This window comes from Phyllobates terribilis, unplaced genomic scaffold (genome assembly GCF_046119375.1).
Source record: "Phyllobates terribilis strain yellow unplaced genomic scaffold, ASM4611937v1 Scaffold_9__5_contigs__length_417890890, whole genome shotgun sequence".
In the NCBI taxonomy this organism is placed as follows: domain Eukaryota; kingdom Metazoa; phylum Chordata; class Amphibia; order Anura; family Dendrobatidae; genus Phyllobates; species Phyllobates terribilis.
This window is the reverse complement of record NW_027362769.1, coordinates 65,838,160-65,860,493: the sequence shown is the minus strand read 5'-3', so window position 1 is coordinate 65,860,493 and position 22,334 is coordinate 65,838,160. Positions and strand designations below refer to the sequence as shown.

The 22,334-nt window shown below is 40.3% G+C and overlaps 1 protein-coding gene across 4 annotated transcripts in view; it reads left to right on the top strand.

The window, feature by feature from the left end:
- ITGB2 (integrin subunit beta 2) overlaps nucleotides 1–22,334 on the top strand; it is a 170,399-nt gene that overhangs the window by 85,909 nt on the left and 62,156 nt on the right. For all 4 annotated transcript variants that reach the window (XM_073646550.1, XM_073646552.1, XM_073646553.1 and 1 more), the window contains exons 7-9: nucleotides 548–703; nucleotides 8,569–8,664; nucleotides 14,356–14,445. In XM_073646550.1, coding sequence (XP_073502651.1) covers nucleotides 548–703; nucleotides 8,569–8,664; nucleotides 14,356–14,445 — 342 coding nt within the window. The remainder of the gene's footprint in view (nucleotides 1–547; nucleotides 704–8,568; nucleotides 8,665–14,355; nucleotides 14,446–22,334) is intronic.

The following is a 22,334-nucleotide window of genomic DNA, read 5'->3' as shown; positions in this document are numbered from 1 at the left end:
AATAAAGTGTAATAATTACACCGCCGAGTCTCCTGACCTGTAGGCATACAGTATATGAGATAGTTAGCTCAGGTCAGGAGACTCGCGGTTGGGCCCGGTATTTTGATCTGAGCAAAGACTATGTTTCATGTATTTGTGAAACCGGCCTTTCTTACCCTCCACGGGTCCAGTGTTGCCTCTCTGCCACTGCTCTGCACCTTGTTGATAAGCTGCAGCAGTGTAGCCAATCATTAAATTTAAACTTAATGATTGGCTGGAGCTCTGTCGATGTGATGCAACCACTGCAGCTGAACAACAATGACTGGAGCAGCGGTGGAGAGGCAGCATTGGACCCGGGGAGGGTAAGTAAATCTCAGTTTGTTATTTTATATGTCGCTGAGCCTATGGGCTTAAACTATCTGAAATGGGACAACCCATTTAACCAGCAGACACAGCATCTACAAGTGATACGATATTCCCCTGAACTCTGCACTCCACTATTAGATTGATCCCTTATTTAAAATAATAATGGCAAATAATTGCAAATTTACTGTTTGACTTTGCACAGGACAAGATTGGATGGAGGAATGTCACAAGGCTCTTGGTATATGCTACAGATGATGGCTTTCATATGGCTGGAGATGGGAAACTTGCAGCCATTCTGACCCCCAATAATGGATTATGTCATTTGGAAGACAACATGTACAAGAAATCAAATGAGTTTGTAAGTGACTTTACAGTGGGTATGGAAAGTATTCCAGACCCCTTTAAATTTTTCACTCTTTGTTTCATTGCAGCCATTTGGTAAATTCTAAAAAGTTCATTTTTTTCTCATTAAAGTACACTCTGCACCCCATCTTGACTGCAAAAAAACAAAAATGTAGAAATTTTTGCAAATTTATTAAAAAAGAAAAACTGAAATATCACATGGTCATAAGTATTCAGACCCTTTGCTCAGACACTCATATTTAAGTCACATAGAATCATAGAATCATAGAATGGTAGAGTTGGAAGGGACCTCCTGGGTCATCTGGTCCAACCCCCTGCTCAAAGCAGGATTCACTAAATCATCTCAGACAGATGTCTGTCCAGCCTCTGTTTGAAGACGTCCATTGAAGAGGAACTCACCACCTCTCGTGGCAGCCTGTTCCACTCATTAATCACCCTAACTGTCAAAAAGTTTTTTCTAATATCTAATCTGTGTCTCCTCCCATTTAGTTTCATCCCATTGCTTCTAGTCTTTCCTTGTGCAAATGAGAATAAAGATGATCCTTCTACAATGTGACAGCCCTTGACATATTTGTAGACAGCTATTAAGTCTCCTCTCAGTCTTCTTTTTTGCAAGCTAAACGTTCCCAAATCCTGCAACTGTTCCTCATAGGACATTCTGGTCGCTCTTCTCTGAACTTGCTCCAGTTTGTCTATGTCTTTTTTAAAATGTGGTGCCCAAAACTGTACACAGTATTCCAGATGAGGTCTGACCAAAGAGGAGTAAAGACCGATAATGACTTCACGTGATCTAGACTGTATGCTTCTGTTAATACATCCCAGAATTGTATTTGCCTTTTTTGCTGCTGCATCACACTGTTGACTCATGTTCAGTCTATGATCTATTAGTATACCTAAGTCTTTTTCACATGTACTGTTGCTTAGCTCTATTCCTCCCATTCTGTATATGCTTTTTTCATTTTTATTGCCCAGATGTAGTACTTTGCATTTTTCCCTGTTAAAAACCATTCTGTTGGTTGCTGCCCACTGCTCCAGTTTATTTAGGTCTTTTTGAATCCTCTCTCTCTCTTCTCTAGTATTAGCTATCCCTCCTAGCTTTGTGTCATCAGCAAATTTAATCAGTTTACCCTCAATTCCTTCATCTAAATCATTGATAAAGATGTTGAACAATACAGGTCCCAGGACGGAGCCCTGTGGTACCCCACTTGAGACATTCATCCAGCTGGATGTGAAGCCATTTACAACCACCCTTTGAGTCCGATCACTAAGCCAGTTATGAATCCACCTAACAGTTGCCTGGTCCATTGCATACTTGGTCATTTTTTCAATAAGGATGGTGTGAGATACTTTGTCAAATGCTTTGCTGAAGTCAAGATATACTATATCTACAGCATTTCCCTGATCCACCCAGTCAGTGATTCTGTCATAGAAGGAAATTAAGTTAGTCTGACATGACTTGTTAGTTACAAACCCATGCTGACTCTGGTTAATCACTTCATTCTTATCCATGTACTTACATACATGTTGTTTAATAATTTGTTCAAAGATCTTTCCTGGTATAGAAGTCAGACTCACCGGCCTATAGTTCCCTGGGTCCACCTTCTTCCCCTTTTTGAAGATAGGAACAACATTTGCTCTTCTCCAGTCTTCTGGGACTTCTCCTGTTCTCCAAGAATTTTCAAAGATTATGGAGAGTGGTTCTAAAATTTCTTCTATGATCTCCTTCAGTACTCTGGGGTGTAATTCATCTGGACCTGGAGACTTGAACTCATTTATGTTAGCTAAATATTCCCTCACAATCTTTCTGTTTACAGATAACTTGGATTCCTCTATTCCTCTAAAAGGACAGTGAAGATCAGTTGATGTTACATTTTCTTTCTGAGAGAAAACAGATGCAAAATAGGAATTAAAAAGTTCGGCCTTCTCAACATCCTCTCTTACCATTTCTCCATTTTCATCCTGTAAAAATCCTATAGCATCTTTGACTTTTCTTTTACTTTTGACATACCCCCAAAATCCTTTTTTATTGCTTTTGACATCTCTTGCAAGCCTTAATTCATTGTCAGCTTTAGCTAACCTGATACGTGCCCTACAGGATCTGCAGACTGCATTATAATCTTCTTTAGATATGCCTCCCTCTTTCCATTTAATAAACATTTCTTTCTTTCTTTTTAGCATGTGTTTAAGTTCTGTGTTCATCCATCCTGGTTTCCTTAAATGCTTCCCATTCTTCCTACTTTTCGGGATTGTTAACGATTGTGCTTTGAGAATCTCATTTTTAAAAATTTCCCATCCTTCCTGGACATTTTTGTCCTTAAGGACATCCAGCCATTGGATCCCTCCTAATCTCTTTCTGAGTCTCTTAAAATCTGCCTTTCTAAAATCTAACCTTGAAGTTTGAGTCTTCACATGTCTTCCTCCTCTAGTTATCCAAAATTCTATAATAGCATGATCGCTGCCTCCTAGCGTCCCAGCCACCTTTACCTCCTCAACCATTTCCTCCCTGTTTATAAGGATTAGATCCAAAGTAGCAGATCCCCTTGTTTTCTCCCCTACCTTTTGGAAGATAAAGTTGTCAGCAAGAGAGGATAAGAATTTGCTTGACCTGTTAGTTTTACTTGAGAGAGATTCCCAACAAATGTCTGGATAGTTGAAATCTCCCATGACCACTACGTCATATTTTTTGGAGAACTTGGTCATTTGATACATAAAGAGTTCATCCATATCTTCAGCTTGCCCAGGTGGCCTGTAGTAAATGCCTACAATGGTGTCCTTTCCGTTGTTCTCTCCTTGTATTCTTACCCAAACAGTTTCCACAGAACTCCCAGTCTCTGAAGCTTCAATCTCTGTGCAGATATACGCTTTTCTAACATACAATGCGACACCTCCTCCTCGTTTATCAAGTCTGTTTCTTGCAAATAAGTTGTATCCTTTTAGCCTTTTATTCCAATCATGTGTATCGTCCCACCAAGTCTCAGTGATTCCAATGACATCATATTCCTTTTCCTGCATTAGTAGTTCCAATTCTCCTTGTTTGTTGCCCATGCTTTGTGCATTTGTATAAAAACATTTTAGTTTGTGATTGGTTTCTCTTCCTCCCATATTTTTATTATTTAAATTGTTTTGTCTTTGTTCTTCCTTTCCACTTCCAGTAGCAGAGATCTCAATAGTATTTGTCAGCTGTATGGCTTTTTCTGGCCTTTTGCTTCCCTTCCCATTGTTCTAGTTTAAAGCTCTCCTGATGAGTGTAGCAAGGCAACTTCCAAATACATGTTTTCCAGTCTTCGTAAGGTGCACCCCATCTCTAGCAAGTAGTCCATCGTATAGGTAATTCATTCCGTGATCCAGAAATCCAAATCCTTGTTGACGGCACCATCGACGTAGCCAGTTGTTCACCTGTAGAATCTTATTCCACCTCATTGTTCCATGGCCATCCACTGGGATGATGGATGAGAAGACCACCTGCGCTCCCAATTCTTTCACTTTCTTGCCTAAGTCTTCAAAGTCACTGCAGATGGTTTCCAGGTCCTTTCTTGCGGTGTCATTTGTCCCCACATGTATTAGCAGGAATGGGTAGTGATCTGTAGGTCTGAAGAGTCTTGATATCCTGTCAGACACATCTTTAATTTTTGCTCCTGGAAGACAGCACATTTCTCTTGAGGTTATGTCTGGTCTGCAGATAGCGGCCTCTGTTCCTCTTAACAGGGAATCCCCCATGACCACCACTCTCCGTTTTTTCTTCACAACATTCTTCTTTCTCCATCCAGGAGGATTCTGAGGGCTTACAAGGTTATTCATTGCTGGCAAAGTCTTATTTTGCTGTATTTCTTCATGGTTCTCCTGCGTGAGAGCCTGGTACTGGTTCCTGAGCAGTATGGGTGCTGACTGCCTCTCGATCCTCCTGCTTCTCTGGGTCACATGCTTCCATTCCTCTGTTTCGTCAGGTGCAGTTCAAATTTCTTCTCTTTCTGAATCATGAAGAGATAATTCTGCTCTGTCTAAGAACTCTTCACCTTCCTTAATGATTTTCAAGGTAGTTAACCTCTCTTCTAGATTTCGCAACTTTTCCTCCAACAGGGACACAAGCTTGCATTTCTGGCATGTGAAGTTTGGCTTTTCCACTGGCAAGTCTGTGAACATGTAGCAGGATATGCAGCTCACCAAATGGCTCCTGGACTCTTCCATGTTCTTACTGTTAATGTTCTGAAAACAGTGAAAAAAGCTTAAAAAAAAAAAAAGCTTCAAAATGCGCGCGCCGGTAGGCGCGTGGTTTACCGATGTCCTCTTTTCAGCTCCAACAGCCAAAATCCAGTGTTCTTTGAGCTCGCGGAGACTCTTCACTTACCCCAAAATGCAGTGGGAATATGCAAATTATCTCCTCAGGACTCCTCCCCTGGTTTACCGATGTCCTCTTTTCAGCTCCAACAGCCAAAATCCAGTGTTCTTTGAGCTCGCGGAGACTCTTCACTTCCCCCAAAATGCAGTGGGAATATGCAAATTATCTCCTCAGGACTCCTCCCCTGGTTTACCGATGTCCTCTTTTCAGCTCCAACAGCCAAAATCCAGTGTTCTTTGAGCTCGCGGAGACTCTTCACTTCCCCCAAAATGCAGTGGGAATATGCAAATTATCTCCTCAGGACTCCTCCCCTGGTTTACCGATGTCCTCTTTTCAGCTCCAACAGCCAAAATCCAGTGTTCTTTGAGCTCGCGGAGACTCTTCACTTACCCCAAAATGCAGTGGGAATATGCAAATTATCTCCTCAGGACTCCTCCCCTGGTTTACCGATGTCCTCTTTTCAGCTCCAACAGCCAAAATCCAGTGTTCTTTGAGCTCGCGGAGACTCTTCACTTACCCCAAAATGCAGTGGGAATATGCAAATTATCTCCTCAGGACTCCTCCCCTGGTTTACCGATGTCCTCTTTTCAGCTCCAACAGCCAAAATCCAGTGTTCTTTGAGCTCGCGGAGACTCTTCACTTACCCCAAAATGCAGTGGGAATATGCAAATTATCTCCTCAGGACTCCTCCCCTGGTTTACCGATGTCCTCTTTTCAGCTCCAACAGCCAAAATCCAGTGTTCTTTGAGCTCGCGGAGACTCTTCACTTCCCCCAAAATGCAGTGGGAATATGCAAATTATCTCCTCAGGACTCCTCCCCTGGTTTACCGATGTCCTCTTTTCAGCTCCAACAGCCAAAATCCAGTGTTCTTTGAGCTCGCGGAGACTCTTCACTTACCCCAAAATGCAGTGGGAATATGCAAATTATCTCCTCAGGACTCCTCCCCTGGTTTACCGATGTCCTCTTTTCAGCTCCAACAGCCAAAATCCAGTGTTCTTTGAGCTCGCAGAGACTCTTCACTTACCCCAAAATGCAGTGGGAATATGCAAATTATCTCCTCAGGACTCCTCCCCTGGTTTACCGATGTCCTCTTTTCAGCTCCAACAGCCAAAATCCAGTGTTCTTTGAGCTCGCGGAGACTCTTCACTTACCCCAAAATGCAGTGGGAATATGCAAATTATCTCCTCAGGACTCCTCCCCTGGTTTACCGATGTCCTCTTTTCAGCTCCAACAGCCAAAATCCAGTGTTCTTTGAGCTCGCGGAGACTCTTCACTTACCCCAAAATGCAGTGGGAATATGCAAATTATCTCCTCAGGACTCCTCCCCTGGTTTACCGATGTCCTCTTTTCAGCTCCAACAGCCAAAATCCAGTGTTCTTTGAGCTCGCGGAGACTCTTCACTTACCCCAAAATGCAGTGGGAATATGCAAATTATCTCCTCAGGACTCCTCCCCTGGTTTACCGATGTCCTCTTTTCAGCTCCAACAGCCAAAATCCAGTGTTCTTTGAGCTCGCGGAGACTCTTCACTTACCCCAAAATGCAGTGGGAATATGCAAATTATCTCCTCAGGACTCCTCCCCTGGTTTACCGATGTCCTCTTTTCAGCTCCAACAGCCAAAATCCAGTGTTCTTTGAGCTTGCGGAGACTCTTCACTTACCCCAAAATGCAGTGGGAATATGCAAATTATCTCCTCAGGACTCCTCCCCTGGTTTACCGATGTCCTCTTTTCAGCTCCAACAGCCAAAATCCAGTGTTCTTTGAGCTCGCGGAGACTCTTCGCTTACCCCAAAATGCAGTGGGAATATGCAAATTATCTCCTCAGGACTCCTCCCCATGCTGTCCATTTCCTTGTGATCCTCGTTGAGATGGTTCTACTCCTTCATTGGAGTCCAGCTGTGTTTAATTAAACTGATAGGACTTGATTTGGAAAGGCACACACCTGTCTATATAAGACCTCACAGCTCACAGTGCATGTCAGACCAAATGAGAATCATGAGCTCAAAGGAACTGCCCAAGGAGCTCAGAGAAAGAATTGTGGCAAGGTACATATCTGGCTAAGGTTACAAAAGAATTTCTGCATTACTCAAAGTTCCTAACAGCACAGTGGCCTCCATAATCCTTAAATGGAAGAAGTTTGGGACCACCAGAAGTCTTCCTATACCTGGCCGTCCAGCCAAACTGAGCAATCGTGGGAGAAGAGCCTTGGTGAGAGAGGTAAAGAAGAACTTCAAGATCACTGTGGCTGAGCTCCAGACATGCAGTAGGTAGATGGGAAAAAGTTTCACAAAGTCAACTATCACTGCAGCCCTCCACCAGTCGGGGCCTTATGGCAGAGTGGCCCGACGGAAGCTTCTCCTCAGTGCAAGACATATGAAAGCCCGCATAGAGTTTGCTCAATAACACATGAAGGACTCCCAGACTATGAGAAATAAGATTCTCTGGTCTGATGAGACGAAGATAAAACTTTTTGGTGATAATTCTAAGCGGTATGTGTGGAGAAAACCAAGCATTGCTCATCACCTGCCCAATACAATCCCAACAGTGAAACATGGTGGTGGCAGCATCATGCTATGGGGGTGTTTTTCAGCTGCAGGGACAGGACGACTGGTTGCAATTGAAAGAAACATGAATGCAGCCAAGTACAGAGATATCCTGGATGAAAACCTCTTCCAGAGTGCTCTGGACCTCAGACTTGGCCGAAGGTTCACCTTCCAACAAGACAATAACCCTAAGCACACAGCTAAAATAACAAAGGAAATTCAGAGAACTTCCAGATCTGCAGCAGAGAAAACAGGGATTTTATCAAAAGTGCAGATCAGTAAGTGACATATCACTGGAATCAGGTTCTCTGTCTCTACATCATGGTTACCTGCAGACAGATTCTCTTTCAATAGCAGAGCCACCTTTGTTATGAGCACATAATTTCACCTTAATAATGAATGAATGATTATATAATGGTATTTTCAAGATCTTTAACGTTGATATCCAATTCTGGATGTGTGATTTGGGAGGGTAGTTCAATCACCAGTGAATGAGGAGCACTGTGTCCCCTTCATTGTGTATATAGCCATAATGTAGAGGATACAGTGTTTATATGGGTGCTGTGACAATTAGATATCACTGCCCTATGGATAAACCATTTAAGTCGCATAAGTTTGAAATACATTGTTCCCATAACACATCACAAATCTAATTGTCTTATTTATTGGAGCTTTCATGTATCTATTACCACTTAGTCCTATTCCTAATCACATACAAATAAGGTTATATGAAAATCTATGCTTATTATGTAACTGAGCATTACAAGAAGCGCAGGAACTTCTCGTCTTGGATCTACCGTTTAACAGGTTCATGTGGTCCTTGCAGAAAAAGACATAAAAGATAACAAATTAGTAATTAGGTTACCTATCTCTTTAAGCAAAATTAATGGTCAATCCCTTGCCATACAACAGAACGTGACATTTATTGAATATATTTTCCTAGATAATTTCTAAACTGGATGCGCTTTTGGTTTTGAACAGGATTACCCATCAGTTGGGCAGCTGGCACAGAAGCTTTCGCAAAATAACATCCAAGTTGTGTTTGCAGTCACATCCAATATGGTTAAAACATACCAGGTAAGATAAGACTGTACAATGTGAGATATAAGGGGATTCTGAGGATTAATTTATAAAATCTAATTTATAAAAATAATTTCGCTGTCACCAGGTTTCACAAAACAAACTGTATACATTAATAAAATAGATCTCTTAGTCCTGAGGAGGCTAGTACAGTCATGGACAAAAGTTTTGAGAATGACACCAAAATTATATTTTCACATGATCTGCTGGCCTCTGGTTTTTATTAGTGTTTGTCCGATGTTTATATCACATACAGAAATATAATTGCAATCATATTATGAGTACCAATAGGTTATATTGACAGTTAGAATGAGTTAATGCAGCAAGTCAATATTTGCAGTGTTGCCCCTTCTTCTTCAAGACCTCTGTAATTCTCCCTGGCATGCTCTCAATCAACTTTTGGACCAAATCCTGACTGATAGCAGTCCATTCTTGCATAATCAATGCTTGCATTTTGCCAGAATTTGTTGTTTTTTGTTTGTCCACCCGTCTCTTGATGATTGACCACAAGTTCTCAATGGGATTAAGATCTGGGGAGTTTCCAGGCCATGGACCCAAAATCTCTATGTTTTGTTCCATGAGCCATTTAGTTATCACCTTTGCTTATGGCAAGGTGCTCCATCATGCTGGAAAAGGCATTGTTGGGCGCCAAACTGCTCTTGGACGGTTGGGAGAAGTTGCTCTTGGAGGACATTCTGGTACCATTCTTTATTCATGGCTGTGTTTTTAGGCAAGACTGTGAGTGAGCCGATTCCCTTGGCTGAGAAGCAACCCCACACACGAATGGTTTCAGGATGCTTTACAGTTGGCATGAGACAAGACTGGTGGTAACGCTCACCTCTTCTTCTCCGAATAAGCTGTTTTCCAGATGTCCCAAACAATCGAAAAGGGGATTCATCAGAGAAAATGACTTTGCCCCAGTCCTCAGCAGTCAACTCCCTGTACCTTTTGCAGAATATCAGTCGGTCCCTGATGTTTTTTCTGGAGAGAAGTGGCTTCTTTGCTGCCCTCCTTGAAACCAGCCCTTGCTCAAAGAGTCTCTGCCTCGTAGTGCGTGCAGAAGCACTCACACCAGCCTGCTGCCATTCCTGAGCAAGCTCGGCACTGCTGGTAGACCGATCCCACAGCTGAAACAGTTTTAAGATACGGTCCTGGCGCTTGCTGGTCTTTCTTGGGCGCCCTGGAGCCTTTTTGACAACAATGGAAGCTCTCTCCTTGAAGTTCTTGATGATGCGATAGATTGTTGACTGAGGTGCAATTTTTGTAGCTGCGATACTCTTCCCTGTTAGGCCATTTTTGTGCAGTGCAATGATGGCTGCACATGTTTCTTTAGAGATAACCATGGTTAACTGAAGAGAAACAATGATACCAAGAACCAGCCTCCTTTTAAAGTGTCCAGTGATGTCATTCTTACTTAATTATGACTGATTGATCGCCAGCCCTGTCCTCATCAACACCCACACCTGTGTTAATGGATCAATCACTAAAACGATGTTAGCTGCTCCTTTTTAAGGCAGGACTGCAATGATGTTGAAATGTGTTTTGGGGGTTAAAGTTCATTTTCTGGGCAAATATTGACTTTGCAAGTACAGTAATTGCTGTTAAGCTGATCACTCTTTGACATTCAGGAGTATATGCAAATTGCCATTACAAAAAAATGAAGCAGTAAACTTTGGAAAAATTACTATTTGTCTCATTCTCAATACTTTTGGCCATGACTGTACACTGACTCTGAAATTCCATGTCAGAATGGCTGTATCATGTTGATATGAAAAATGAGTCTAACTAAAGTGTGAGAGAGCTCGAGCCCTAGTGTATTCGCTCTCCACAAACCAAGCCCGAGTGACAATCGCAGCTTGTACTGAGCAGTGCAGCATCTCGGCGGCAGCAGGGGAGGAGACACACTGAAGAACTTTTCTAAAGGATTATGTGACCATTCTCACGTGGATTTTCAAAGCAAGCACATCAGCCTCATTAGGTCTAACAGATGTGTTTATTATTTATGCAGTTTGTCTATTAACTTCTGGTGACAGATCACTTTTTGCTAGTTTTTATTTTTCCGTAGAATAATTGCCTTCGGTAGAAAATTATAGTGGTGCATTACAATGAAAAGTCACAATTCATTTTCTTGTGAATGTATCAGAAAAGAGGTATATGGAGGTTTTAGCCCATAAAATGCTATAGGTGCTCTGTTACTATACAGCATACCTTCATGAGCTTACCATATTCATGGGACTTTAAGCATGGAGGAAGCTGGCTACGTAAATAACATCTCAGAAAGACCTCACATGTTTCTCATCATAGTACTACGGCACCCCGAATTAAAAGGAATAGACAAAATGTGATACGTGATTACCCAGAAAAATAAAATAATTATGTGAGTGGCCACTTTCATTGCATTTACCTTACTAATACTGTGGATATTGATGATGAGAAGGTTAAAAAATAAATGTACATTTTTAGTCATGCTGAATAGTGAATTATTCCAAAAACTTTTTTAATATCTTTACCACCCTGGGTGTAGCCAAGTTGATACCATTTTTGCCAATTTTCAATGATTTAGGAAATAGCATAAAGGAAAGTTGATAGGTATTTATGTGAATGTCCCCTTCTTTACCCTATATTAAATTATGTAAATCGATAGTTCCTATAAATGAATATGTGTAATAGCAGAGCAGGAAAACAGATTATAGTTTTGCAATAACAAACAAGAAGTAAAACTTAGTCTTCAAACTTCCCCCATTATGATACATAAGTTTATCTATAGAGAGAGACTCCCATCTTCCAATTTTCAATTAAAATAAAAAAAATGAAACTTTTATGTAGTGTTGCATTAAATGTGGATTTTTGGAATTTGTTAAAAGTAGGCAAAAAAATAGGAAATGGTACGGAATAAAGCAATAACTATAACTTGCCTGTTAAAAGAGAACCTTTCAGTATGATTTTATAATGTAAAGTAAAGACATGGCTGTAATGGCTCGGTAATACTGATTACATTGATAACTTTGGTGAAGAAATCCGCATTGTTCTTCTTTAATCATCATTTGAAGTTTTCTGCTAATTAGATTTTAGTGCACAGGGGCTGGACTGTACACGGGATCTACTCCTCCCTGTCTGTGATTCCCCGGACCCTCCACCTGCCTTCGGTCTGTGATAAAAGGTCATTGCATTTTCAATGACCTGCCTCCTCTATTTGAAATCTCCATTTCAAATAGAGGAGGCAGTCAGAGGGGCCAGAGAATCACAAAGAGGAGAAAACCCAGTGCACAGTCCGGCCCCTGTGCACCGAAATCTAATTAGCAGAAAACTTCAAATGGTGATTAACAAAGAACTACAAGGTGGATTTCTTCACCAAAGGTATCAATGTAATCATTATTACAGCGCCAGTACAGCCATGTATTTACTTTAGACTACAAAATCATACTGACAGGTTCTCTTTAATTCCCCAGTCGCTGTTGAAGTTCATGTGGTTCATCCTGGTACCAAAAGTGATGATATCCCATCTATCTTTCATCTGAATTCTGCAGCTTCTGTGGTCATCTGCTACAGGCTAGTGATTTGCTGCAGTGGACATAGCAAAGGTTTAAGACATGTCATCCCTTCGAGTACTGGAGAGGAAAGTAGGCGCTGGGGGTAAGAGGGATGTAAGAGTTAAACTGTAACTGTTGTTTTAATTTTTGTTTCATAAATCAACAGTACACAGGAAAATAAGCAACTTCATAATATATCTTATCAGAAAAATCTGTTTCTTTCACCTCTTGGGCTGATATTGTACTCTGTATTCTGTAAAGACAGGTTTTCCCATTACACAGATAGGGGATGACAGTTTGTTAAAATTCTCTGGTGAGCGAAAAGGGAAGGAGACACAGATATTCTGCTGCAAGTGCTCCTGAAACAACAGTTACAGTTCTCCGTAGAATATTACAAAAATTCTTATTTTCACCTGTACTATTGATTTATGGAAAAAAAAAACAGTTACTCTCTAAAGGGGTTGTCCACTACTTGGACAATCCCTTTTCATTCCTAATGTTTGGCCCCATTAAAATAAAAACACCTACCCTATTTTTCGGACTATAAGATGCAGCGGACCATGACACACACCCCAAATTTAGAGGAGGAAAATAGGAAAAAAATGTTTTATGTGAAAATAGGGGTCCGTCTTATAATCCGAATTTAGCTTATCGGGGGCGGCAGCGGCGATGGAGCAGGGTCGCGGGAGGCAGGGTCACCACTGCAGGAAGCTGGCTGCTGCAGGGAGCCGGCAGTGGCAGGAGTGGGGTGATGCTGCGGGACCTGGGCTGGGAGGAGAGGGTGTCCAGAAGGTGCGAGGCAGGAGCCATTTATTTCCCGGCAGTGGGCTTCGGGAAAATGGTCGCTGGAGGCGGCACATGTGCATGTTGAGATCTAAATCTGCGCCGACACCAGCTGTTATTTTCCTGAAGCCCACCACTGGGAGATAAATACGTGCAGAGGGGACTCCACACCTGTCTCGCACTGCCAATATTTTTCCTGAAGCCCACCATTGGGAGGTCAGTATCTCCTGCCTTGTACGCCTGGGACACCCCTTCCTCCCAGCCCAGGGCCTGCAGCATCGCCCCACTCCTGCTGCTGCCCGCTTCCTGCTGCGGTGACCCTGCCTCCTGTGACCCCGCTCCTGCGCCACCTTCATCTCGCAGTAAGCTACATTCAGACTATAAGATGCACCCCCATTTTCCTCCAAAATTTTGGGGGGAAAAGGTGCATCTTATAGTCTGAAAAATACAGTATGCTCATCTGAACGTATTGAAAATGAACAGGAAGTCAGGGCTCCGGCTGCTGTCAGACTTCCTCTTGATGCTCGATTTGTCTGAAGGTAGGAACAGTGATGCCAGCACTGATTGGACGTAGGGCTCACATGGCATAGCAACCTTACGTGAGCCCCAGGAACGTGAGTGCTGACAGTGCTGGAACGGCTCCGACACTGGAGGTGAGAATAGGTGTTTTTATTTTAACGTGGCCAAACTATGAGAAATGGTTGTTAAAATAATAGTGGGCAACCCCTTTAAGCTATGCTTATTTTCTTATTTTATAATATATTCTTTTCAATTTTATTTGTATTGATAAAACAATCAATTCAGAGTTTAACATTATAAGAAAGTTGGTGATACATAAAAGCTGGAGGAGGTAATTATAATGTATATACTGTACTTAAAGAGGTTCAGCAACCAGGAAAATAGAAAAATTCTTACATACAAGCATAAAATAATAATTATTTTTTCTTGCCAAGAAAATTAGATCTTTTAATAATTCATACGGACTAAAATTCTAAAATTCTAAATTTGAAAGTGAACTTAGGAAATAGTTTTTCTAACTTAAATAGTTATTGAATCACAACCTATAAAAATGGTGTCAAGTTTGCTGTAACTTTTTTTCCATCCATTTCAAACACTTCATAATAATCAGTAAAATGAATATGGTATACTTCAAAATGTAATACTACAATTTCTCCTTCAAAACAGGCCCTCATATTACTACAAACACTGCAAAAGTTATGGCTACATATTTGTTTTTCCATAAATTGTGTCTTCATTGTTCAAAAGTAGTAAAACTATACATATTTGATATTGCTGCATTTTCATAAAGCACTACAGCCTCTGTGCATGTCACCCCATGGATACATCCACTTATTGTAGCTACTATATTTTTTAGGATCTCAGTAAGTTAATTCCGAAATCAGTGGTTGGGAGTCTGTCCAATGATTCAAGTAATGTTGTCCAGTTGATTACAGAGGCTTATCAGGTAAGAAGTTTACATATTAAAATGTCTTAAAACTGAGCAACTTTAACGGTCATTTTTTTTTATTTCAACTAAATGGGTGCCAAATGGCTTTATGTTTGTGTACAAAATATCTGACACTCACGGTAAATCTCAAATTAAAATTAAACTCGTAACAACTGAAATTAACACTAAGTTAGGTCTCAATCAGGCCCTTGCTTTATCCATATTTTTAACAGATACAATATGTACCCATTATTATCTATGGCGCTATTCACATGTATGTGTTTTTTGTAGACCATGTTTAACACACAGGTTTGGACTGGCCCACAGGAGAACAGGAGAATCCTCCAGTGGGCCACCAATCCTCTCATATGAGCAGTACTTGGCACTGTTGGTATATGAAATTAGGTTTTACTGAATAAGTCCTTACTGTTGAGAAAGGGTGTTGGTATATGCAACAGTTGTGGACTTCTTTGTTTGTGTGAAGAAGGACTTTATGTTGATTTGACAGTAGATGGCGATGTTGTGTAAAGTTTCCTTGTTTACTGTATTGTAAAAGAAAAAAGTCTCTCTTGTACTTTCTGTTTTGTTATTACTTCCTGGTGCAGTACTGTGTGGCTGTGCGTTTTTTCCTTTACCTCATGTTCTGAGAAGTAAAAGCTTGTTATCCCATGTAATCTGCTGTGTGAAGTTTTATACTGCAACTGTGGGTATCTAGAAGCTGTGCAACAGGTTATGGGCCAAGGCACCGAGGACCCCAGACACCCAGGACACTGGAACTCTCAGTAAGACCCTGGTGAATGCAGAAGAATTATTCAGTACAATTCTCTCCAAACAAGTAAGACAAGTTAAAGATGACAAGCAGCACAGAGCTAAAACTCACAGTAGCTAAGCTGAATAATGAGAATTATCAGTTATGGAAGTTCAAAGTAGAAATGTTATTGTCTAAAGATGATTTATGGGAAGTAATCACTACAGATAGACCTGATCAGGATAATCAGACATGGGATAAGAAAAATAGACAAGCAAGAGCTACAATCAGCCTATTAGTGGATGATGCTCAATTAATCCACATAAGGAATGAGGATACAGCAAAGGGAATGTGGGAAGCACTAAGAAAGCTACATGAAAGACCCAGCTTAAATCACAAATTATTTCTGCTAAGAAAGCTTTACAGTATGAGACTAAGTGCAGACAATGACATGCAGAAGCATATATTTTCTATTATGGAAGTGATATCACAGCTGAGATCAATTGGTGAAGATATTAAGGAAAGCCATGTAGCAGCAATATTATTGTGCAGTTTACCGGATTCATATACAGCTTTGATAAATGCACTAGAGACAAGACCTGAAACAGACATTACATTAGAGTTTGTGAAGACCAGACTCATAGATGAATATCAAAGAAGGAAAGAACAAACAAATGATTCTTCTACTGAAAAAGATAATGTAAATGCTCTTAAAGCTACAGAATCAAAAAGACTCTATAATAAAGAGACAAGAGAATATTTCAGATGTAAGAAAAAAGGACATTTAAAGAAAGACTGTACTATATGGAAAGCAGAACAACAGAAATTACATTATTAAGAGAATACACAGGAGGTGAAAAACACAATTTCTGATTCATGTGAAAATAATTGGAATGGCACATTTAAAGTGACTGATAAGAAATCATCGGTTGGTTTATTGACTCAGGAGCAACAAGTCACATGACAAGTAATAAAAATGTATTTACTGAACTTAATTTAAATAAGAAGGAAGCCATTTATCTTGCAGATGGAAGCAAAATAACTGCAGAAGGTTGGACAAGGAATGCTAAACTGTTCTAACAAGTTTGGGCATGATTCAAAAATACTTGTACAGGATGTGTTATATGTTCCAGGATTAGAGGAGGATTGTTATCTGTAAAACGTCTAACTGCTAAAGGACTTACTGTAAAATTTAAAGATGATGAGTGTACAATCCTAGCAGGAAACAAGGTAATAACCAATATCAAGGCAGATGAACAATTATATTATGTAGACACATTAAAGGAACGGATGAAGTTGTGTACACATGATCACAAGAATTGTATTCACATGTGGCATAGACGTCTAGGACACAGACATCCTGAAAGTATAATGGAGCTACAAAGGAAAGAATTGACAAAGGATCTATTGATAACTGATTGCTCAATTACTGTAAGATGTGAATGTTGTATAAAATCCAAAGCCACAAGGATATCTATTCCTAAAGAAAGTGAAACGAAAAGCACAAGACCACTTGATTTGGTGCATACTGACATATGTGGACCCATGAAAGTGACTACATCAGGAGGCAATAAATATATGGTGACTTTTATAGATGACTACTCAAGATACACAGTCACATACTTGATCAAGAACAAAAGCAAAGTTTTCAATAAACTAGCAGACTACGTGACAAAGTCGAATAACAAGTTTCAGAGGAAGCCAATTGTCATAAGAAGCAATAATGGAGGTGAATTCACAGGACACCAAATAGAAAACTACTTAAGAAAAAATGGTATAGAGCATCAAAAGACTGTTCCATACACACCTGAACAAAATGGAGTAGAAGAAAGGAAAAACAGAACTCTGACTGAAATGATAAGGTGTATGCTGACAGATTCCAAACTATCAGAGAAATATTGGGGTGAAGCAGCAATGACAGCTACATAGCTACAGAACCGACTTTTTTCTAGAAAACTGAAAAAAAAAACATATGAACTGTGGCAAGGTATGAAACCAAGTGTAAATCATTTAAGAGTTTTTGGTTGTAAAGTTTTTGTATTCATTCCAACAGAAAAACATTCCAAACTTCAAAATAGGTCCATGGAAGGAATATTTGTTGGATATAGTGAAAATTGCAAAGGATATAGAATCCTAGATCCCAAAACAGGCAGAGTTATGGTGAGTAACAGTGTGACAGTCATTGAGGATCTAAATGAAGACACTATGATTTCACTGGAAACAAAAAATGAGAAAAACAGCAATGATATAGCTGAAGAAATATCTGATGAAAAAGAAGTTGAAATTAATAAAAAACAGAATACTGAAAGTGAAGAGATACAACTACAAACAGACACAGGACCAAGACGTTCAATAAGAGAAAACAAAGGAAAACCACCAATACGCCTTTCATACAAGGCAAGTACAAGTAAAATTTATGAGCCTACCGCTTGGGAAGACATATCTCGACTTCCTGAAGAAGAAGCCAATAAATGGATAGAGGCAACAGAAATAGAAATAAAATCCATGCATGACTCAAAAACATGGACACTAACAGAATTACCATAAGGAAGAAAAGCTATAGGATGTAAATGGGTTTTTAAAGTAAAGTACCGAACAGATGGCACAGCTGAATGATTCTGAGCTAGACTCATAGCTAAAGGTTATTCTCAAAAATATGGAGAAGACTATGATGAAACATTTGCTCTAGTTGTCAAACATACTACAATAAGAACTTTGTTTGCAGTTGCAGCAATGAAACAAATGAAACTGAAACATCTGGATGTAAAGACAGCATTTTTGAATGGAAGTTTAACAGAAGATATTTACATGGAACAACCTCCAGGATTCAAAGATGAAAGTAACCCAAACATGGTTTGCAAATTACAGAAAAGTATATACAGTTTAAAACATGCTGCTAAAGCGTGGAATGATAAAATCACGGATGTGCTCACAAATGAAAAATTTAAAAGAAGCAAAGCTGATCCTTGCCTGTACGCAAAAAGACTAATTGGCAGATGGATCTATGTACTCATATATGTTGATGATATTTTAGTTTGTTTTGAAAAAGAAAGGGATAAAGAGGACATACTAAAAATCCTGAATCAACATTTCGAGATCAAAGACTTGGGAAATGTGAAACAGTACTTAGGAATACAGATAGAAAGAGAAGAAGATGAAAGTTTCCTACTTATTCAAAATCACATGATTCAAGACATAACCAAAACATTTGGATTGAAGGATGCAAAACCAGCAAAGTCTCCAATGGAAACTAATTATCTTAAAGAGATGAGTAGTGAGAAAAATGTGTTACCAAATAATGAAGAGTACAGAATGGCGATAGGAAAATTACTGTATCTAGCGACTGTTACAAGGCCAGACATTGCAGCGGCAGTAGGAATTCTGAGTAGAAAAGTGCCCAAGCCAAATAAAGCGGATTGTAATGCTGTGAAGAGAGTAATACGTTATTTGAAAGGAACCAGCAATGTTAAACTGAAACTGCCTACAAGTGATTAATGCATTTTAACTGGATATGTTGATGTAGATTGGGCTGGAGATCCAACTGACAGAAAATCTACCAGTGGCTATCTTTTCTTCTCTCAGGTGGACCAATTAGTTGGACTTGTAAAAAACAATCAATAGTAACGCTGTCATCAACAGAAGCAGAATATGTTGCAGCAGCACATGCGAGTCAAGAAGTTCTATGGTTAAGACAATTGCTAACAGACCTAGGACAAGCACAGTTGGAACCAACAAAAATAAATGAGGACAATCAGGGATGTCTTGTTCTTGCTTAGATGGAAAGAGTTAACCCGAGAACCAAGCACATTGATGTGAAGTATCATTTCTTGAGGGACCATCAGGAACAAGGAATCCTGAAATTAGAATATTGTCCAACTGAAGATATGACAGCAGACATTTTCACAAAGGCATTGAATGCTGAAAAACATCAGAGACTAATGAAGAAATTAGGTTTGACTGAATAAGTCCTTACTGTTGAGAAATGGTGTTGGTATATGCAACAGTTGTGGACTTCTTTGTTTGTGTGAAGGAGGACTTTATGTTGATTTGACAGTAGATGGCGATGTTGTGTAAAGTTTACTTGTTTACTGTATTGTAAAAGAAAAAAGTCTCTCTTGTACTTTCTGTTTTGTTCTTACTTCCTGGTGCAGTACTGTGTGACTGTGCGATTTTTCCTTTACCTCATGTTCTGAGAAGTAAAAGCTTGTTATCCCATGTAATCTGCTCTGTGAAGTTTTATACTGCAACTGTGGGTATCCAGAAGCTGTGCAACAGGCACAATATACCTAAATCACTATGTACAGACAAAGGCAGCATCTTATTCATTTAACAATCTACTCAGTTCATTGTTATATAAATTTGTGATTGAGGATAATGTCACATTTGCATCTAGCTGAAAAGTGGGGCCCTGGAGTTAGTTACTGGTGGACCATTGGCAGCCCCATCCGATGCTGCTACAAGAAAAATCAAGATGCATGTCCATTTTTAATTTGAGTCTCGAATCAAAATGACCAATACGAGTCTATGGGTCAGTGAAAAATCACTGATAGCACAAATTCTGTGTGCTGTCCACTTTTAACATTGTATAACATTGTATTGGATAAAACAAGTTTTGCAATTTTTTTTATTTTCATATAAAGAAAATTACTAAAAATAAAAACTACCAGATTGACCAAAAACTGATGAAAACCTGATCCAACACTTTTTTTTGCGTATGGAAAAATCACTGATGTCTGAATGAGTCCTACAAGTAAAAAAGACAATAAAGTAGATTTAGTAAGCTAAATGCACCAGAATTAGGGTTTGCTTGATTTGCCTGATGGAAATGGGCACGACACTCAAAATATGCCATACTTTGGCGCTAAAGAAATTCTCAATTTAACAAATCTAGAGGTAGTATAATGTGAGACCAATGTCTAAAAATTTATCACGGCACATGTTGTACACTGGCCAAATTTAAAAGGGTATTAATTAGTGTTGAGCGAGCACTAAAATGCTCTGGTGCTCGAAGCTCGGGCCGAGCTCACTGTGATACTCGGGTGCTCGACCCGAGCAACGAGCCCAATGTTAGTCTATGGGAGACCCGAACATTTTTGCGGCGGCTCCCCCGGCAGTCTGTAGATAGCCTAAAAAGTGCCCAAAACGATAGTGACAGTGCTCAAATGACACGGGGACAGCATGGGGATCGCTCCTGGAAGCATTTCCAACCCCCAGGTCACTGCTGTCAACGTGGTCAGAGGTATTAAGCCACTTTTACAGGCTCACAATAAAGCTTTCAAAAACAAAAGTGAAAGTGCTTTCCTGTGAAATATGTTAACCCCTTAACGACCATGGGTCTTTGTGTTTTTGTGTTTTCCTTTTTTGCTCCCCTTCTTCCCAGAGCCAGAACTTTTTTAATTTTCGTTCAATATGGCCATGTGAGGGCTTATTTTTTGCGGGATGAGTTGTACTTTTAAACACCATCACTGGTTTTACCATATCGTGTGCTGGAAAATGGGAAAAAAATTCCAAGTGCAGTGAAACTGCAAAAAAAATGCAATTCCACAGTTGTTTTTTGGGTCCTTTTTTTACCACGTTCACAGATTGCTAAAACTGACCTGCCATCATTATTTTCCAGGTCGTTACGAGTTCATAGACACCAAACATGTATAGGTTCTTTTTTATTTAAGTGGTGAAAAAAAAATCCAAAGCTTGCTAAAAAAGCAAAAAAAAATGACGCCATTTTCCGAGACCCTTAGCTTCTCCATTTTTCGGGATCTGGGGCCAGGTGAGGGCTTATTTTTTGCGTGCCGGGCTGACGTTTTTATTGATACCATTTTGGGGTAGATCCGATGTTTTGATCGCCCGTTATTGCATTTTATTGCAAAGTTGTAGCGACCAAAAAAACTTAATTCTGGCGTTTAAATTTTTTTTCTCGTTACGCCGTTTACTGATTGTATTAATTCTTCTTTTATATTGATAGATCGGGCGATTCTGAATGCGGCGATACCAAATATGTGTGTGTGTTTTTTTTTTATATATATATATTTTATTTTGAATGGGGCGAAAGGGGGGTGACTTAAACTTTTATATATTTTTTATTTTTTTTATTTTTTTAAAAACTTTTTTTTACACTTTCTGCTTGCTTCTATAGTCTCCAGAGGAGACTAGAAGCAGCAGTTGTCTGATTGCTTCTACTGCATACAAGCGATGAGCAGATCGCTTGTATGCAGGAGAAATGCTCACTTGCTATGAGCGCTGACCACTAGGTGGCGCTCATAGCAATTGAGACATGACAACCACAGGCGTCTGCTGCAGACCCTGAGTTGTCATGCCCACCCATTGGTGACCCGCGATCACGTGACGGGGTCACTGATGGGCGGGGCTTAGGACTCCCGGAAGCGCGAGTTAAATGCCACTGTCAGAGATTTAACATATTAACAGCCGCGGGTGGATTGCGATTCCAATAATCAGCTGACATGTGCTCGCTTCAGTGCGGGCTCACCGCCGGAGCCCCCGCTGAACCGGCCTTCCCGACCTGGTGCGTACTATTACTGACCAGGTCGGAAAGGGGTTAAGGAACATCCTTTCCAGGTGTGTATAAGGTAAAATAAATAACCAAAAACAAAAATACTCCTCCACACCTTGGGCTATGTTCACAAGTAGCATTTTTTATGCGTTTTTGCACGTTTGTATTGCTTTCAACCGTGACAAATGCATTCACCGGGAAATGTCATTTTAACATTTTACAACCTTATCTGGCCATGTGCTGTGTGACACATGCATACCGTGCTAAAAAGACATGGGAACAGCATGGGGAAGACCCCTGGAAGCATCTCTGACACCCAGGTCACTGCCTAAAAGTGTGCCCATCAGAAGTGATCCATGCCGCATCAGAAGATGCAGACTTGCAACTATCCCCGTGCAAGTCCTTGTCCCAGGGCAGTGTTCAATTGTACCTCCCCCATAACTTGCAATACAAGCGCAAGTATGCAGCCTGCCACCCACCCACCCCCCAGGCTGCAATACCATACTGCTAGCTTGCTTGCACTTGAAATTGGGCCTTTTAGGCATGTGGAGGTGGAATCTGGCCACCACGTCATGGCTGCGTCGGTAGCCTGGTATTCATACTCAGTCCCGCGGCCGGGTGCCCACACACAGTCCCCAGCCGCGTGGGGGT